General features: G+C 25.7%; 1 protein-coding gene across 1 annotated transcript in view; it reads right to left on the bottom strand.

The window, feature by feature from the left end:
• The window catches only part of LOC145849693 (alanyl-tRNA editing protein Aarsd1-like), a 34,731-nt gene that overhangs the window by 17,070 nt on the left and 972 nt on the right, over positions 1 to 16,689 (bottom strand). Inside the window, exons 2-10 of the mRNA XM_082954715.1 lie at positions 16,180 to 16,294; positions 14,375 to 14,469; positions 12,400 to 12,537; positions 12,217 to 12,339; positions 7,621 to 7,825; positions 6,649 to 6,794; positions 6,361 to 6,433; positions 4,975 to 5,154; positions 4,361 to 4,491 (exon numbers count right to left, since the gene is read on the bottom strand). Coding sequence (XP_082810841.1) covers positions 4,378 to 4,491; positions 4,975 to 5,154; positions 6,361 to 6,433; positions 6,649 to 6,794; positions 7,621 to 7,825; positions 12,217 to 12,339; positions 12,400 to 12,537; positions 14,375 to 14,469; positions 16,180 to 16,294 — 1,189 coding nt within the window. The 3' untranslated portion in view covers positions 4,361 to 4,377. The remainder of the gene's footprint in view (positions 1 to 4,360; positions 4,492 to 4,974; positions 5,155 to 6,360; positions 6,434 to 6,648; positions 6,795 to 7,620; positions 7,826 to 12,216; positions 12,340 to 12,399; positions 12,538 to 14,374; positions 14,470 to 16,179; positions 16,295 to 16,689) is intronic.

Genomic DNA, 16,689 nt, shown 5'->3' on the forward strand with positions numbered 1-16,689 from the left:
TGTAAATTAGTCACGTGTACAAAATGAGCCAATCACGGTAGGTGTTTAATTTTAACTGACGAAAATGACTCTTATTAATTTACACAGGGTTTGTTTTCGAAAAAATACTTTTCAGTATGCTCTTTTTTACTAACTAGATCCGGGTCCGGCTGGATTTCTGTTAGGATCCGGCCGGACCCGGACTTTTTTTTCAAATTAGAGTCCGGCCGGAACCGGACTTTTTTTTACAAATTAGAATCCGGCCGGAACCGGACTTTTTTTTCAAATTAAATCCGGCCGGATCCGGATATCAGACAAAAATGGCAATATCCGGCCGGACCCGGATAGTGAGTCCGGTACATCACTAGTATTCATACACATTGTAAATGAACACACAAAAAACAATATTATGAAATTGATAAAAAAGTACATATTAAGTCATAATTTTGTTTCTTTCTAGTTTTTCGGTTAAAAAAATTGTTACATGTGCAGAAACCTATCAGTTATAATCTTTACTTTTTTTTGAAAGTAATATCTGAGTAATGAACTAAAAGGGATTAATTCAGAAATAATTTTTCTGATTTAGATTTTTTCTTTAAAGCCATCAAAAATAATCCTTTTTAATTTTAGTTAGTCAGCATCGAAAGTCCTGTTGCGTGTACTCTGTTCATACAAATAGTGATTTTTTCTTTGGATTTAATATTAATTGTTTAAGTATGAGTTGACTTTTTATTTTTTTGGCACCAAGTCCAACATACATCAATAGTTAAAATTTAGTACCATACAGCACATTTTCTTATCTGCAGTTTTCTTAAAAAAGTAACATGGCAACTTATATCTGCAATCGCAGGATTTATCTGTATTATTTTTCCCATCTATCAACTTTTCTATGTTTTTGGTAACAACTTACATATTCAGCATGCAACTGTAGCTTTATTTCATGTTGTTTCTAATTTTTGAAGTATCGAAAATTTAGTGATATTTAACAACTTTTATGATATATTCCTAAAATTTTGTGTACGAACACAAAAAAGGGGGGGTTAAACAAAACGACTTTTTTCCACATTTATCGTTTAAATAAAAGATAATGATATCTGTTTTACCAAGAAGAACAATTATATTGTTTATTTTAAACATTTTAAAACACCTGCTCGAGTTATTTTAACTGTAAATAAAACTTTTATCTGTTAGGATAGGGTGGTTATAGTCTAGATATTAAAAGAAAATTAAATGGGTCTATACACAAATTTTTAACATGACCTCAACTACCATTCCGAAACAGCCTAAACATTTTAGTTTCAAGAAACAAAAACTTTACAAATTTCAAAGTTGAGATATAAAAATTTACTTTTTAGTGATAAGTAAAGTATGTGGATATGAGCGATAATCATTAGATTTTTAATTATTTTAAAATAATATTTGAAAGTCGATATAAAAATAAACAAAAATATAGTGTTTAAAGAGTAGTTATAGACCAGGGGTCGGCAGGCAGTTGGTGGTCGCGGGCCAAATTTCAAGTTTACAAAGTCTTCGCGGGCCGCAGTTTTAGTGACATTTGAATAATCTTTTGGTTTTAGTTTTAGTCTAGAGAAAAGTTTTACTTTTATTCACCTTATCATTTTAAATAACTTTTAGCTATACATAGAATGACTATTTAAATTAAATAAAATTTACATTGACTAATATACTTAAGTGTTAATAGACTATGTACTTTCATAAGCACTTACTTAGTTAAATTTAATACTTTTGTAATTTTAAATACAATTTAACTCTCTATAAAAACCAAACTAGAAAGACAATTTATTAGTTACTTTTATATATTTGTTATATTATCAACCCCTTTTTTCATATTTATAAAAATATTAACTTCAAAAAAAAAGTTTTTGCGTGTTAAATAGTTTACATTCATTAAAAAATTTAGTAATTAGTTAACTTAAAAAAATTAATACCTGTTTGTATTATAAAAAGCTAGAACAAATTCTTTAAAATAATTAATTCTCGAATACTTAAATAAAGTATCTTATTAGTAACTAGTCTTTTACATGGTTGTCACTTAAAATGCAAAAATGTCTGAGTTGTATCAAACCAGCCTAAGTTCATTAAGGTTTAAAAAGCTAGTAAATCGTTGTAAATCAAGCTTAAGAACCTAGTAAAAATATCATCATCAACAATTACACAAAGTGTAAAAAAACAAGAAAAAACTACAATAAGTAAACTACACTACAGTCATAAAAACTATTCTGGGAATTCTAAGATTTATTTCAAGTGTTTGAAATAAAAGTTTCACACACATCTGAGTTTTCAAGCTTTTTAAAATAGCCTGTTTGTGTAGCAACCCAGTTAAAACAAAGTTTACAACATAAAGAAATAACGAAACTTATTAACAGTAAACAAATTACATGCCAAAAAAATATAAGTCAGCTGGAATGGACAATTAATTTTCTTAAACATTTTTAACAAAAGTATAAGACTTAATTGAGTCATTAACGAAGAGAAAAACCTCTTTTTTATTAAGCATTACAACAATTCTTTATCTGCAATAAGAATTTAAAAATATTAGTTGTAAAATAAAAGACTAGCAAGAAAAAAAAACGTTAGTTAGGAGTTATTGCGAGAAACGATAAAAAAACAAATGACCAAAGTCAGTTCCAACAAAGCACATGATTATCTTCAGTAACTACAGAGTTATCAGAAAAAAGTTGTTAAGGCAAGTTATAAAGAAGCAAAATTTATTATTAATAATGAGATACCGTTTATAATTGAAAACTTTTTAAAGAATTTTTGTTGGCAGTAATGAAAAACTTTTGTTTATTTCTTCAATGACAACAAAAATTCCTATTTAGGAAATGCATTAAGGTTATAAAGTCGCATAAATCAAATTATGACTTTAATCAATATGTTAAGATGAGAGCACTGAAAGAAAAACTATTGCTCATCTAAGAATTTTTATTAGAGATGTTTTTTTTAACTTTGACACTTTAGTATAATTTCTTGGTTTAGTTCAAACACGAAGCACAACAATCGGTGAAATTTTACAAGTAAAGGTGCAATGCACCAAAAGTTTTTAGAAGTACAATTCCTTCTTTTATTTTTAGTATAAAGTTTAAAAAGTGTCTTATAAAGTATATCAATATTAAAAACACTGTTAAGCTACTTTAGTATATTTTTTAATAAAGAAATGTTTATTTGTTAAATTTTTTGTGTCAAATCGAAATTTCACTACTTTACATGTAAAAATTGTTTGAAACTCCAGGCTTTTTCAAAAATTCTCAAATTCAAGTTTTTTCCAAAATTTTTAAGCATAAATTTTCAAGTTAAAAGCTTGAACTTGATATATTATAACATAAGTTATAACTGAAACTAACACTTTGGGTTGAGCAAAACTTACATCATAAGTTTAATTTTCCACTCTTTTAAGCAAAAAAGCCAGCCTGAATTAACAAAAACATTCCTGATATTTTTGTATACAAAAAACAATTCTAGCCAAAAACTTATAAAATGACTTAGTTGGCCTGAGATTTGAAGTCTTCAAATAGTGATAGTCTGAGTGTGTGTCAATGTTTATAAACTGTCCCTAAGTCTAGTTTATATTAAATAGGTAGCTCCAAAAAACAGCAAATATGTGTATTTATATGCAAAGCATAAAAGTTAACTTAGTATGACAAAATCAATGTTTGAAAAATGAAAATGTATACCTAACAAGAACTATATTAGTTTATGTCATATATATTGTTTTAATTGTGTCTGTACAAATTTAGATACTACATGTAGAAAATACAAACTTAGAAAATTATGCATAAACTAAACTTAAACTAACTAAAGTATTTTATAAAAAGTGGTTTAAAATATGAGCATTTTTTTTTAAGTTGGTGTGCATATAAATTAGTTTAAGTGCAAAGAAAACTTCTAAAAAATTAAAATGTATCAAAACAAAACTTAAATAAAACTTTTTTTCTTATTACTATGTTATTTTAAATGTTTTTAAACTAAAACATAACATTTACAAATAAAAAATATATAAAAGAAACTTAGGTATAAAAAATATTGGAAAGAATATCTAAGCTATAAAGAAATGACACTTTAGTTAATTACTGTGCATTACTTTTGTACAAAACGGAAAACATTTGCATTTAGTTTATTTGATAAATAGGTATAATATAACTAAGTTATTAAATTCAAGCACTCTTTTTTCAGATAATTACTTGCTGTTGTAAAATAGAAGTTATTATGAAACTCAGAAAAATATCCTGTTAGAATGCTAATCTGTCTTTTTCACATTTTTAAATTAAAGTAGTAACTTCTTCTAATTATTTTCAAATGTTATACAGAGACTTAAAACCAAACTAAACAAATTAAATCGAAATACCGAAAAAAATTTTACTTGAAATATATTTTTGCTCAGCGGGCCACTTTTACATGCTCGCGGGCCACAAAATTTTCTTTCGCGGGCCGCATTCCATTCAAAAAAATAACGTGCTCGCGGGCCGCAGTTTGCCGACCCCTGTTATAGACCTACATTTTATATAAATATCAGTAGTGCTAAGAATTTTAACTATGTTTATAAAATTAGTTGATTTTTGATATTACTATTGTTTTAAAATTCATACAATCGCCTATTTAACTTTATTCAAGTAAAATATCAAAGGTTTAATTTTAAAATATCAAATTAATTACTAAGACGTTTCAAAAAAATTTTAAATGAGGTGTATTTATTTAGTTTAATCTAATACAAAAACTAAAATAAAAACAATTTTGCAGTATAAGCGATTATGCATCACCACGTAGTTATCAAAAATTTATTTTAACTCTAATTCAGGTCATATAATATAAATGTTCAAAATACTTATTATTAAGCATTTTGTAATAAAACAAATTCGATCGTAATATTTTGAAAAAAAAAACAGTAGTCTAGTAGAAAAAAAAATCTAATATATGCATAATTTACTTTATTTCTCTAAACGTTAACTATTCAAGTTTACTTTTCAATAAACAAACTAATTCCTTCGTTTTTTTTAAGGAATTGGCTTTTCCCTGCATCAAATCAGACTTCGTATTTGTTTTTGCTTGAAGAAGTCGTCGAACATTTTCTTCAGTTTCTTGCAAAATTTTTTCATTTCCTTTCAATAGTATCAACCCAGCATTTTTATCATCACCTACTGTCAGGAAGAGAAATACCTGTTGGTATTTGAAAAATTTTAAAGTTATTATTATAAAAAAATTCTAATGATATAAATATTTCAACTTAAATAATAACTTTTTCCTACAACTGGAGGTTTCAAACTCAAAATTTTAAAAGTTATACTTTCAGTGAGTTTTCAAATCAACTGAATATTTAAAACCGTCGTCCATACATTGCTATTGGTAACTTTTTACAGAAATTACTATATCTCAAAAACTATATTCTATATATTTATAGTTCTTACTCTTTCGTATAAGAGCCAACGTATTTTTTTCTAAAAAAAGTCCTTACATCCTTATGCCCTTAGCATTTTATTAAGCTTTTTCTTCTTGTGTTGTGTTTTGTTATAATGGATTTTGCAAATGATTATTTTTGAAAGCAATTTATAGCTAATTTCGGCTAATAGTGGGCTTGTTTTAAGATTACCTCTGATAAAATATTAGTTTATTTAATCAAACCTCATAAAACTTAAAACTGTGCCTCCGTTTTTTTGAACTGTCTATAGAAAAAGTAAAAATAATTTGGATAAGTATGATTTAAAAGTTTTCTGTATTCAATTTTAATTTTAGATTCGGCAAACGCAGTCCAAGAAGTAATTTTCAGCTAAAAATATACTTAGAAAAAATTAAAATATAGTTTTTGTGGATAAAACTTAAAAGTAGGCTTAAAAAAATAGTAGCTAAGTACTATTATTTTATTATCATTGGCTTTTATAACATATTTTTGGTTTAAAATATCATTTTTATTACTAAAAATATATAATAACTACGACTTTTTTCTTTAATATTGCCGCCAAGCAACTATTTCCAGAAAAAATGGACCTTTTCATACACTAATCTTTGTAAACAAAGTTAAGAAAACTGAATACCTTATACAAACATATTTAAAAATAAACCAGGATTGCTACTCTTTGAGTAGGTGGCATTTCTTGTTTTTATCATTTTTTATAAGTTTTGTTGAATTTTCAGAAAACAAGAAATGCTACCATTAAAATTTGCTTAAATCGTTTTAAATTGTTCACAATGTGTTTGTGTGAGCCACATCTGAAAAAAAATCAGCTAAAAATGGAATTAAAGGTCGCATTTTTTGGATTACTTGATCAACTTGATTTAAAACAATCTTTTACGACCATTCTAAAAACACCTGATAAACTTGTGACTGTAAAATATGTCAGTATAAAAATAAATCAAAGGACAACTTACATCACATGGAACATTCTTCGCTATAATATTCATATACTCATTATTGCCTTCTTTACGGTGCCAATGAAAAAATCTTTAAAAAGAGTAGTTATGAATTTTATTTAAACTAAAAATAAATCATACAATTGAAAATAGAGTATTAAAAAAAGAAATATATATTTTAAAAAATCTATTTCAGTAATTACAAGTGCTTTTAAATAATAACTTACTGATTTAAACTTGTCAAAATGTCTTGAAAAAATGTTAATCAGACTAAGTTAATAAAATACAAAATTTTCTTAGGTAAACTTTTTGTTTTGCTCTTTAAATTCTCTATGTATTTTTTCAACTTCAAATAATGCAACTTCTCTTAATAAGCATGTCTCATTTTTGTGAGCAACTTTCAGTTGTTTCATGGTTCTATTAATTGAATCTAAAAAGCCTTCAGGTCCACACTGTTTAGATGATAGTAAAACTAATACCAGACTTAAGGCCATAGGGGGGGTAGAAGCCATTTTTTGACCAAAAATAACATATAGACTTATATTATAGTAAATTTCATAATCTTTCAGATTCTTTTTTTAGATTTAAAAAATATTAAGTAACTTTTTTTTTATGACCGGTTATATAATGGGTTGTCTTTATAAAGGGTATATAAAGGGTAACTTTAAAGCCGTTTTTCTCGAGTTTTTAAAAACGGGCTTTAAAATCTATCTTCTCCTTCATTTTTCAAGCAATCTTCTTTAAATTTTCAGGAAATGTTCCTTACATTATGAGAAAAAAACGTTATTTGTGAATTTTAATAATTTTAAAATATAAAAATTTTATGACAAAAAAAAAAAAAAAAGTGATTTTTTATCAAAAAAAATAAAAAAAAAAAAAAAAAAGGTATTTTTACTTGAAATTTTTTAAAGTCACAAATAACGTTTTTTTGTTATTGTATAAAGAATAGACTGTAAAAGTTTGAAGAAGATTGCTTGAAAAATGAAGGAGGAGATAGATTTTGAATGCATTAGTCTTTTTTCGCCGTTTTAGTTTTTCCTTCCCCATAAGGAACCTGTTATGCGGCCCGACTTTGGCCGGTCATATCTCAAAAACTAATTCGAATTTTTAAAAACGGTAAAAAGCAACTTGAAGCTTAGTAAAAACTCTATAAAATAAGATCAACTTGTAAAAAACATGGCCTACCCCCCTATGGCCTTAATTATACATTTGTTTAAAATATAAAATAATACGAAGACTACATAAAATTATATTAAAAATTTGTATTGTTCTAAAAACCTTCAAACTTTTTGTAATATGCTTGTCCATCGACCATTTTTCTTCAACATACTTAGATACTCTATTTCCTGCTAAAAAATACAGGTTGCTCTTGCCTTTCTTGCCCTTTTCAACTTGTAAAAGTTTTATAATTTGTAAATGTGATAAATTATCGACATGAGTTCCACAACACATGTTACAATCAACATCTTCAAACTCAATAGTTCTGTGATATAAAATTAAAACTAAGTTGATCAAACAATAAATTAAAGTTATCGTTTTATACCTTAAACTTTTATTTTTTCTAAGTTATGTAAGTAATCATTGTTGTAAATAGATAATTAATTTTTACTAAACACAGGCTATTATAAAATACATGAATTAGTTTGATCTAAATCTAGACCTAAATAAACAGTTGCAAGATTTAAAAAATTAAATTTTAAGTTCAAAAAATTATGTGACTTTAGTTAACATTTGATGTGATATTAAGAGTTTTAAAATTTTTAAGTTGAATATTAACAAAAGTGTATTTGTGAAAAGAGCAAAGGTATACAAAAACCGAAGATATGTGGAAAGTAACTGATTTAATTTTTTAAAACATATATACTAGTGGATGTCAAAAAATTCCCTATAGTTTGATTTTTTTGAGCTATCTTAGTTACTATTCTTAAGTACTGCAGTTAAATATATTAGTTTACAAAAATGTTTGTTAAAAATAGAAGTACTATACAAAACGTTACTAATTTTATGAGAACCACTCTTCTTAACAATTAAATCTTTTTTTTTAAATACTGTTATTATTTTCATTAGCAGATTAAACTTTAAGTTATATAGGTGTACATTTTAAGAAAACCGTATCAAAATCTTGTAAAGTCACTAGAACAACCGAAATGTTTACATGCAGATTACGTATCTAAAATTATATAAAAAAAATTACATGTTTCCATCAGTAGTTTTACACTAAAAAATACGTTGATTTACTTAATAATATTATAAATTTTACGTTGTGCTAGTTGTAGGCTTAAGAGCTATACACAACTATAAGCGTTAGTGTTTCTAATAATATTTAAAGTTTTTTGTTTTTAATTAATAAATATCTTTAAACTATAGCCAACAATAAGCTTTACTATTGCTGATATTTTTCAGAGTTTTTTAGTTAAATTTTGCAAAAATTATCTCAATACGAAAAAGTTTCAATTTTAAACTTAATTTTTTCTAGTAATATTTGATTTTTAGATATAAAACATGATACTAAAGTAAAACTAAAAGTTTAATTTTTCAATTTAAAATAAGTTCATACTTATTAAAAATCTAAATTGAAACTTGTTTAAGAATTTTTTAATATTTAGTCATAATATGTTTTATAGTATTGCTGCTTTAAAATATCTGTTTTTACTAGTGATCTATCGGATCCGGATATTGTTTTTATAATTAGGATCCTAAAAAATTTTAAGTTCTATGTGGTGTCAATAAAGAACACACTTATAAAAATTATTTTTTTTAACTACAGTAATTAGTAAAAAATGTTCTTGACAAATATCTTGTTTAAAAACATAATTTAACTAACTTTATTCGAACACTTAAAAAAACATCGTAAAAAAGACAAAAAATCTATTTTTACAAAATCTCAGTTTAAATGTTAGGCAGGGTAGCCACTTCTGATAGAGCTGAAAAAAAATTCCTGACTTTTCTTTTTGACTTTTTGATCAAGTTCTTAAATTAAACCGATTAAAAGATACATCAAAAAACTTGAAATTATGTTAAGTTTTCAATCTGAATTTTATACAGGTTTTAAAACAACAGTTTTTTGCTGGATTTAATTACATAAGTTCCTTTGCACCATTTGTACCACCTAGGTATGATCGATGTATATGCAATAAACAGCTCTATAACCAAAATACTTGAATTTTTACCACATAGTAAAAACACACGTGAGATCATAGAAAATTTTAATTTATCCCAAAAAATTAATTAGACCCTAAAAAAAAATACAAAACCAAAATTATTTTTGAAAATATAATAAGCAAAATTCAGTTTATAGTGATAATAAACTTTTTTATCATGAGCAAGTTTATATCTAATTTCCTGACTATAAAAAAACAAACCTATTTTTTCCTGATTATTGTTATTTTTTACATTATTCCTGACTTTGTGGCAACCCTGGTTAGAGTATTATCTCAAGCTACTTGTACGACTAAACTTGAATTTTGTACATCGTATGATGTAAGTGAATAAGGAACTAAATGTTACAATGCTTAAAAAAAAGAACTCTAATTTAATTATTTTATGATGAGCTTACGATTAAGCTTTCATTTACAAAAGTTTAAACTAAAAGATGAACATTAACTTCTTCACCAGCTCTTAAGATATATAAAAGTAAGTAATTTAGTAAATAATACTTACTTATATGAACGCTATTATGCTACAAATAAAACTATTCTTGTTTTTTTCAGTTTGAGATAAAGAAATAAAAGTGTTTCGCTGGTGTTTGGAAGCTTTCGATTTCGCTTTCCTTCGTACAAATTACCAGCTTAAGAATAAACAGAAGATGGTGGTACCAAAAGATACTTTCTTGCAAACCTGGCGAGATGTGGGTATCTTCTCTCCCTTGAGTTCCACCAGGACAAGACTCCAGTTTCGTTAGGTAAAATTTCTTCAGAAAAAATAAACTTTAAGTTCTCTCTCAATTTCTTGATTAAACTGTCTTGATGCTCATTTTCGTGAGTATCTTCACTCGTTTCTGTTTTAAATGTGGAGTAGAACGACAAAAAAATCTTTGGGAACATTGTTTGTAGGTAGTTGAGGTTTAGGAGCATCATGCGGATTGGAGAAACTTGACCACTTACCAGAGGAACCAGTCTCACGAAAACCAAGACTTTTTACTTCTAATTTTAGCAGGCCTTCAACCTTCTGTATGAGATTAGCAGGGAAAAAGTCAAGTCGATACCGTGGATCAACAGCTGTTGTGAGTAAAAAAATCGTTATCATAAAGGTTTAAGCGTGTGCTGTTTTTTATAGTATTAAGTCTTCTTTCAAAAGCCTATTCTATATTTTCTACAGAGGTTTCCAAGGATGTACAACCAATATGACTTAGTAATATGACTTAGTGGACTATTCGCTTTATTATTAAATAAATTTTTAGTACTTCTGTGTGCGGGAATACACTTGACAAAATTTTTATTGTGGTAGAAACAACTATATATTGAATAGTGAAATTTATTTTCATTTCATATATGCAACCTTCTTTATTAAAATAAGTTATTATAAGTAACTGTTTCTTAAAATGTCTTCATTGATTTGTTATAAACTTTTAAAGGCGCTAAAAAGCAGTAAGAGTTCTATAAAAAAGTTCTAATCGAAAACATATAAATCTAAGTATAAAACAGAAAAAAGCTGATCGCAAGAAAAAATTTTCAAATTAAGGATCCGGACAAATACGGATTTTTTTAAATTAAGATCCGGATCCAAGCAAAAAATTTCTTTGGATGACTATTTTTAGTTATTATTTAATTTGAAAAAGGTTTTTTAAGGATAATTAAGCTGACAAAGGTTTTAAAATTAAAATTAAAATAAAAGCTTTGTTGATTTTTTTGACGTATAATTTTTACACAATTAATAAGAAAATTTCGTGAGGTTATTGTCACTAGAATAGTCGCAATGTTTGATACAAATTTTGTGTTTTATGAGATTATAGAGAATATCTAGAAAATTTATCTCTATTAAACTTCAGCTTAGTGCTGTAGGGAAATTACAGAAGCCTAATTTTATGCGAAAATATAATAAGGGATTTCGTATTGATATTTTTTTCTTTTTCAAAAATGAGCAAAGCCTTACAGAAAATACGCAGATGTTTTGAGCATAAATTTAAGTTTAATAAAAGGTTACTTCGAAATCAAAACTAAAACGTTTTAATTAGTTTTGTTTTTGTTTTCAAGTTTTTTAAGGTGGGGCAACTGCAGCAATGTCTAACCCCCTGAGTCGCCCCTGATATATACATATACTACAAGTAAAAAGTTTACTTTACAAAGCACGGTATATGGTTTTTGTTCTATAACTACAAGTTAGCTTTTTAGTTTTTTTTAAGGCAGGAGTTTAGTTGTTTTTTATTATTAGTATATTAATATAAAGGCTTTTAGAAGTACAAAGATCTTAATCAAAATTTTATGTACTTAGTTTATTAAAAATTAAAAAAATACAGACTGTACTCAGTAAAGGATTGCCAAATGTTTTTGTTAAATTTCATTCAGATTTTCTGTATTTCTTCTGGTTTTTTAAAGTAGAATTTCAAAACAATGAAAATTAGTTCAAGTATAATAATGTTTTAAATAGCATAACAACATTAAAAAGATACTGTAAATGTGTTGAAAAAAAATTATATGATAGATTTTTTGTTTCAAATCTAGATTCCATTAACTTACGTGTAAAAACTGTTTAAAATTTCAATTTTTTTGGCAATCCTTTTAGTAGTATTAAGTTTAAACTTATTTTCTTACCAAAAATCCATTTAATTTTTAAATAACGAATCAAGTAAAAAAGCTTTGAAAATGCTGTGCAGTGAACTTTAACTTGTATAAACTTTTAAAGTTTAACAAATCTAAGAGCATATAAAAAATTTACCTCACTTCGCCAACATGGTCATTGGGAAGACCTCTAGCACGAACACCATCTGGAATTTCATTAGCATTTGAGTAAGTATGTACAGTAACTTTTGTTTGTTCGATTATCTTCCGATTTACTTCACTGCAGGTCAATTAAGATTTAATTAGTAATAGCTAATGAATAATGGGAAAAAACTCTCACTTTTCTAATTCAATGAGTTGATGCTTTGAAACTGTTGGTGTATCGAGTTCAATGAAACATACATTTTTACCTAAGTCCCAAGATGTTGTTTTGAAGTCAAACAACTTGTCTGCAATTGCTGTTATTAAATGCTGACCACTGCAAATAAAGTAGCTTAAGAAAGCCTTAATAAAATTTACTTAATATAGAATAATGTTATCAATTTGTTCTAAACAGCCTCCTAAACTTACTTTTATTTAGGTTTTAATTAACAAAACTTAATTTTAACATGCACTATTGTAGATAGGATTTCGTAACCTTTAATAAACTATTTATAACTTTAAATGTATTTATATCAAAATACTCATTTTATTTTTTTCTTTTCACAAACGCTTTGGCAAAAATACTATATTTCACAGAAGACACACAACTGGAAATAGCAAAAAATTTATTATAATTTCTCTTTGAAAATTTGTGGGAAGAAAACCAATATTCTAGCGCATTTGGTGCTAAACTAAAAAAGTCCACTTATAACAAAGATTATGCCAGTTGGCGCAAGGAGATTTAAAGGGTATTTGATTATTTAAAAGTTGATGTCTTCAAAATCGAAATTCAATGGTTAAGTTAAAAAAATCTAAAAATTACTTTAACATAAAAGTATTTTTGTTATTATCATAGTTTAAAAAGATTATTTTAGAGATTCATTTAATGAATTCAGTTAATATATTTATCTACATTCTTCCTTTTTTTCGTAAAATAAAAGTTAAAGTAAATTAAATGTATATTTTGCAAGTTTTTTTTAACAACATCCTAGTAAACTTTCTAAAATTAACGAACTTTGGTGCGCACTGCAAATTATATGTACATATTTATTAAATTCTCAGATTTAGTAGATTAAAAAAAATTACAATACATATCCACAGTACGCAGTTATTTTAATAAGAAGTAATCATTAGAGATCGAATTAACCAAGGTACTTTACGAAAACACCATATAGACCTATTTTTAAAATTTTGATCAAACATTTATAGTAGAAAGAGTTCTTTTTTGTTATTAAAACTTTATATTTAGTATTGACCAAATATCTGAAAGCTGTTAAAAAACAAAGTAAGATAAACTATAAGTTTAAAATTATTTTTTTTAATTTAAAAACAAATACATTTATAATATAAAATATGCATAGAGCAAAACCATTTTGAAAGAGCTACTACTCAAAGTCCGATAACTTTTGTTTTATGAGTATTTTATTTATTTAGTTAGAAATGTTCAATAGATACAACCTTAGACTAGATTAAAATTAAACATATGTTAAGATTTAAAAGTATTGAGTTTTTAAGAAAATTTATTCCCTATTTCCACTTGAAGCGACTTGTCTCCACTAAAAATTTCTTTATCAAGTGATAAAACGAGTTTAAAATTAGTTCAGTAAACAGTTTAAAAAAGTAAGTTTAAGATATTATGACCTATAAATATAAGATGTAAATAAATAGGAACTTGAGAACGTAGCAAATAAAACTTAAGTAGATAAACATAAATAGTAGATAAAAACATAGTAGATAAAAAATTCTATATTTAGATTTTTTAATTAGAGACCTTAAAAATATTTAACATACCAGAAGTTTTGTTTGCTACATTATAAAATTTGTATTTGTCTAAATCCTATATTCATATGTCATAATCCTTTAAATTTATTCTTTAAACTGTCTACTAACTAAATACTTTTAAAATTCATTTATCACTTAAAAAAGAAACTTAGTGTAGTTTAAAAAACTTTTGTGAAATAAAAGTAAAAATAAAACTATTAACCTAAATTCCTACATTAACGGTTGCAAATGGTATATAAAAGTTAATGTTAAAGCTTGAAAAATTTTTAATGACATAGAGAATTCATTTAAGCTAACAAGTAGTGGCATTTTTTAAATTTTAAACCTTAGATGTAAAAAATAAAAAAATAAGGTTAATATTACTTTTAAACTTTTTCTAAATTTTATCAAACCTATGTTGTTGCATATGATCAAAGCGCCTAGTCCAGTCAAGTAATACTTTTACTTCTTTTCCTACATCAATATCTTCTTCAACGAAATGAATTGCCTATACAAAGACTAATTTACTAAAGTTATCAAAAACATCAATCACTATCTCTAGAAATTATTTTTTTAGGTAGAATAAACTTTTTAAATAACTAATTTGAAACAGGATCAAAAATATTATCTTTTTTTAATTTATAACAAAAATATTATGTTTAAGAATACTTTACATTGCAATGTATAGTAATGAGTAGTAGAGAGTAGCAAGGAACTAGTGTGTCAGTTTAACAAACAGGCTTAGTGCAACCCAACTAGTCATGTTGGGCAGTTTAGTGCTAATTGTATTGCAGTAAAAATTATCTTAGCTTTGCACTACTACTTGGTAATTAATAAAGTTTAAAAGTGTTTAACTGTAATCTCGGATTAAAACAAAAAATGCCTAAGACATTTATCTGTAATGATTTTGAAGCGTAATTTTTGACTTATCTACAAAAGGAAGTTTTAGTAGACAAGTACTAGTAAACAAACATAAAAAACATGTATGTTGCAAATTTTCTTTCTTTTTTAATAAAAAAAAATTTGTATTTAGGTTTTTTAATTAGAGACCTTAAATATATTTATTATTAAGGCCATGGAGGGTAAGCCATGTTTTTTACAAGTTTATCTTATTTCATAGATTTTTTACTAAGCTTCTTGCTTTTATCCCTTTTAAAAACTCAAGTTAGTTCAAAGTCCGGCCGCATAATAGGTTCCCTATGGGAAGGGAAAATTAAAAAAGCAAAAAAAAGACTATATTATTTAAAATCTACTTCCTCCTGCATTTTTCAAGCAATCTTCTTTAACTTTTCACAGTCTAATTTTTATACAATAATAAAATAAAAAAATTAAGACTTTAAAAAAAGTCTCATTAAAATTCCTTTATAAAAGAAAAAAACTTTTTTTTTCAATTGTTGTTATAAAACTTTTAATATATAAAATTATTTAAATTTATAAGTAACGTTTTTTCTTATAATGTAAAGAACACTTCCTGAAAACTTTAAGAAAATTGCTTAAAAAATAAAAGAGTAGATAGATTTTTAGTGATTTTTAAAATTTTTGAGAAAATTTATCCCAAAAAATTTGCAGTCTATTCGTCTGTATCGGAAACTATTTACAAAAAATAAGAGATCTCAAAAGTTGAATGACATTTTTGAATTTTATAAAAACTGGCTTGTAGTTTGTACTTAAAGCTTTCATAAAGCAAAGTAATTTTTTGCAAAAAAAAAAGTGTTGGACCCAGGTTAAACCAAAGAGAGTTGTGGTTGTTGATCTACAAATAGTTATCATGTTTTACCACAAAGCTATTGTTTGCTTCAGGGTTGCCAATCTTTCAACCAAAAATAAATGTTCTGAGTGATCTTAAACTTTACTGAGTTATCCTCAGTTTTTTCAGGTTCTTAAATTTTTATTTTTACTTTTCAAAATTGAAAATATTTCATTAACAGAATTGATTAGAAAATTGCAAAATAAAGCAACAAAACCAACTAAATCTCATTAAAAATCTACTAAGAAACTTTCCTGAGATTAAAAAAAAAAACTACCCAGAGTCAGTCTGAGGTTTTCAAAAACATCAAAATATAGGAGTCTGTGGCAACCTTGGTGCCTGTAAGATTTGCAACTTAATTAAAAAGTATTTTTTAAAGAAAATTCAAAAACTTATATGAAGAAACTTAAGAAAAAAAATGTAGAAAAGCATATCATAAACTGTAAAACTGCTTTAATGGAGCAAACATACCTTTGCTCCGACCCTAATAACTTTTTTAACATGTTTATTATCAATAGTTCCTTTATCACAGGGTTGTCCACCACCCTCTGGGAATAAAATTGTTTCTTCTAACTCGATGTCAAAACTGGTATATTTTTATTATATTAAAACAGGTGTTATTTATTTGCAGTCTATTTAAAAATAGAAAAATATTGAAAGTATTTACTTGTAATGTATAAAATTAGGGTTGTAATTTATCTTTTGAAAACTTAATCAAAATTTCATAAAAATATTGACAGATTTTAAAACATTTTAATTTCTTTAAGATTTTTGTGTTAAGTTTAGACAAATTTTGTTAAAGCTAATGCACATATAGTTTTGGAAAACAGTATATGTGTTACTTTGATTCTTGAGAATTTATTTCCTAGTTTTAAGCTGATCCATTCATTAAATATGATGTCACAATAAAAACATATTTCTTAAACCAAAAATAAGGTTTTTAGCAACTTTTTTTGTGTGAAATTGTAATGACTTGAATGT

This window comes from Thalia democratica, chromosome 2 (assembly GCF_965202585.1).
Source record: "Thalia democratica chromosome 2, ktThaDemo2.hap1.1, whole genome shotgun sequence".
Taxonomy (NCBI): domain Eukaryota; kingdom Metazoa; phylum Chordata; class Thaliacea; order Salpida; family Salpidae; genus Thalia; species Thalia democratica.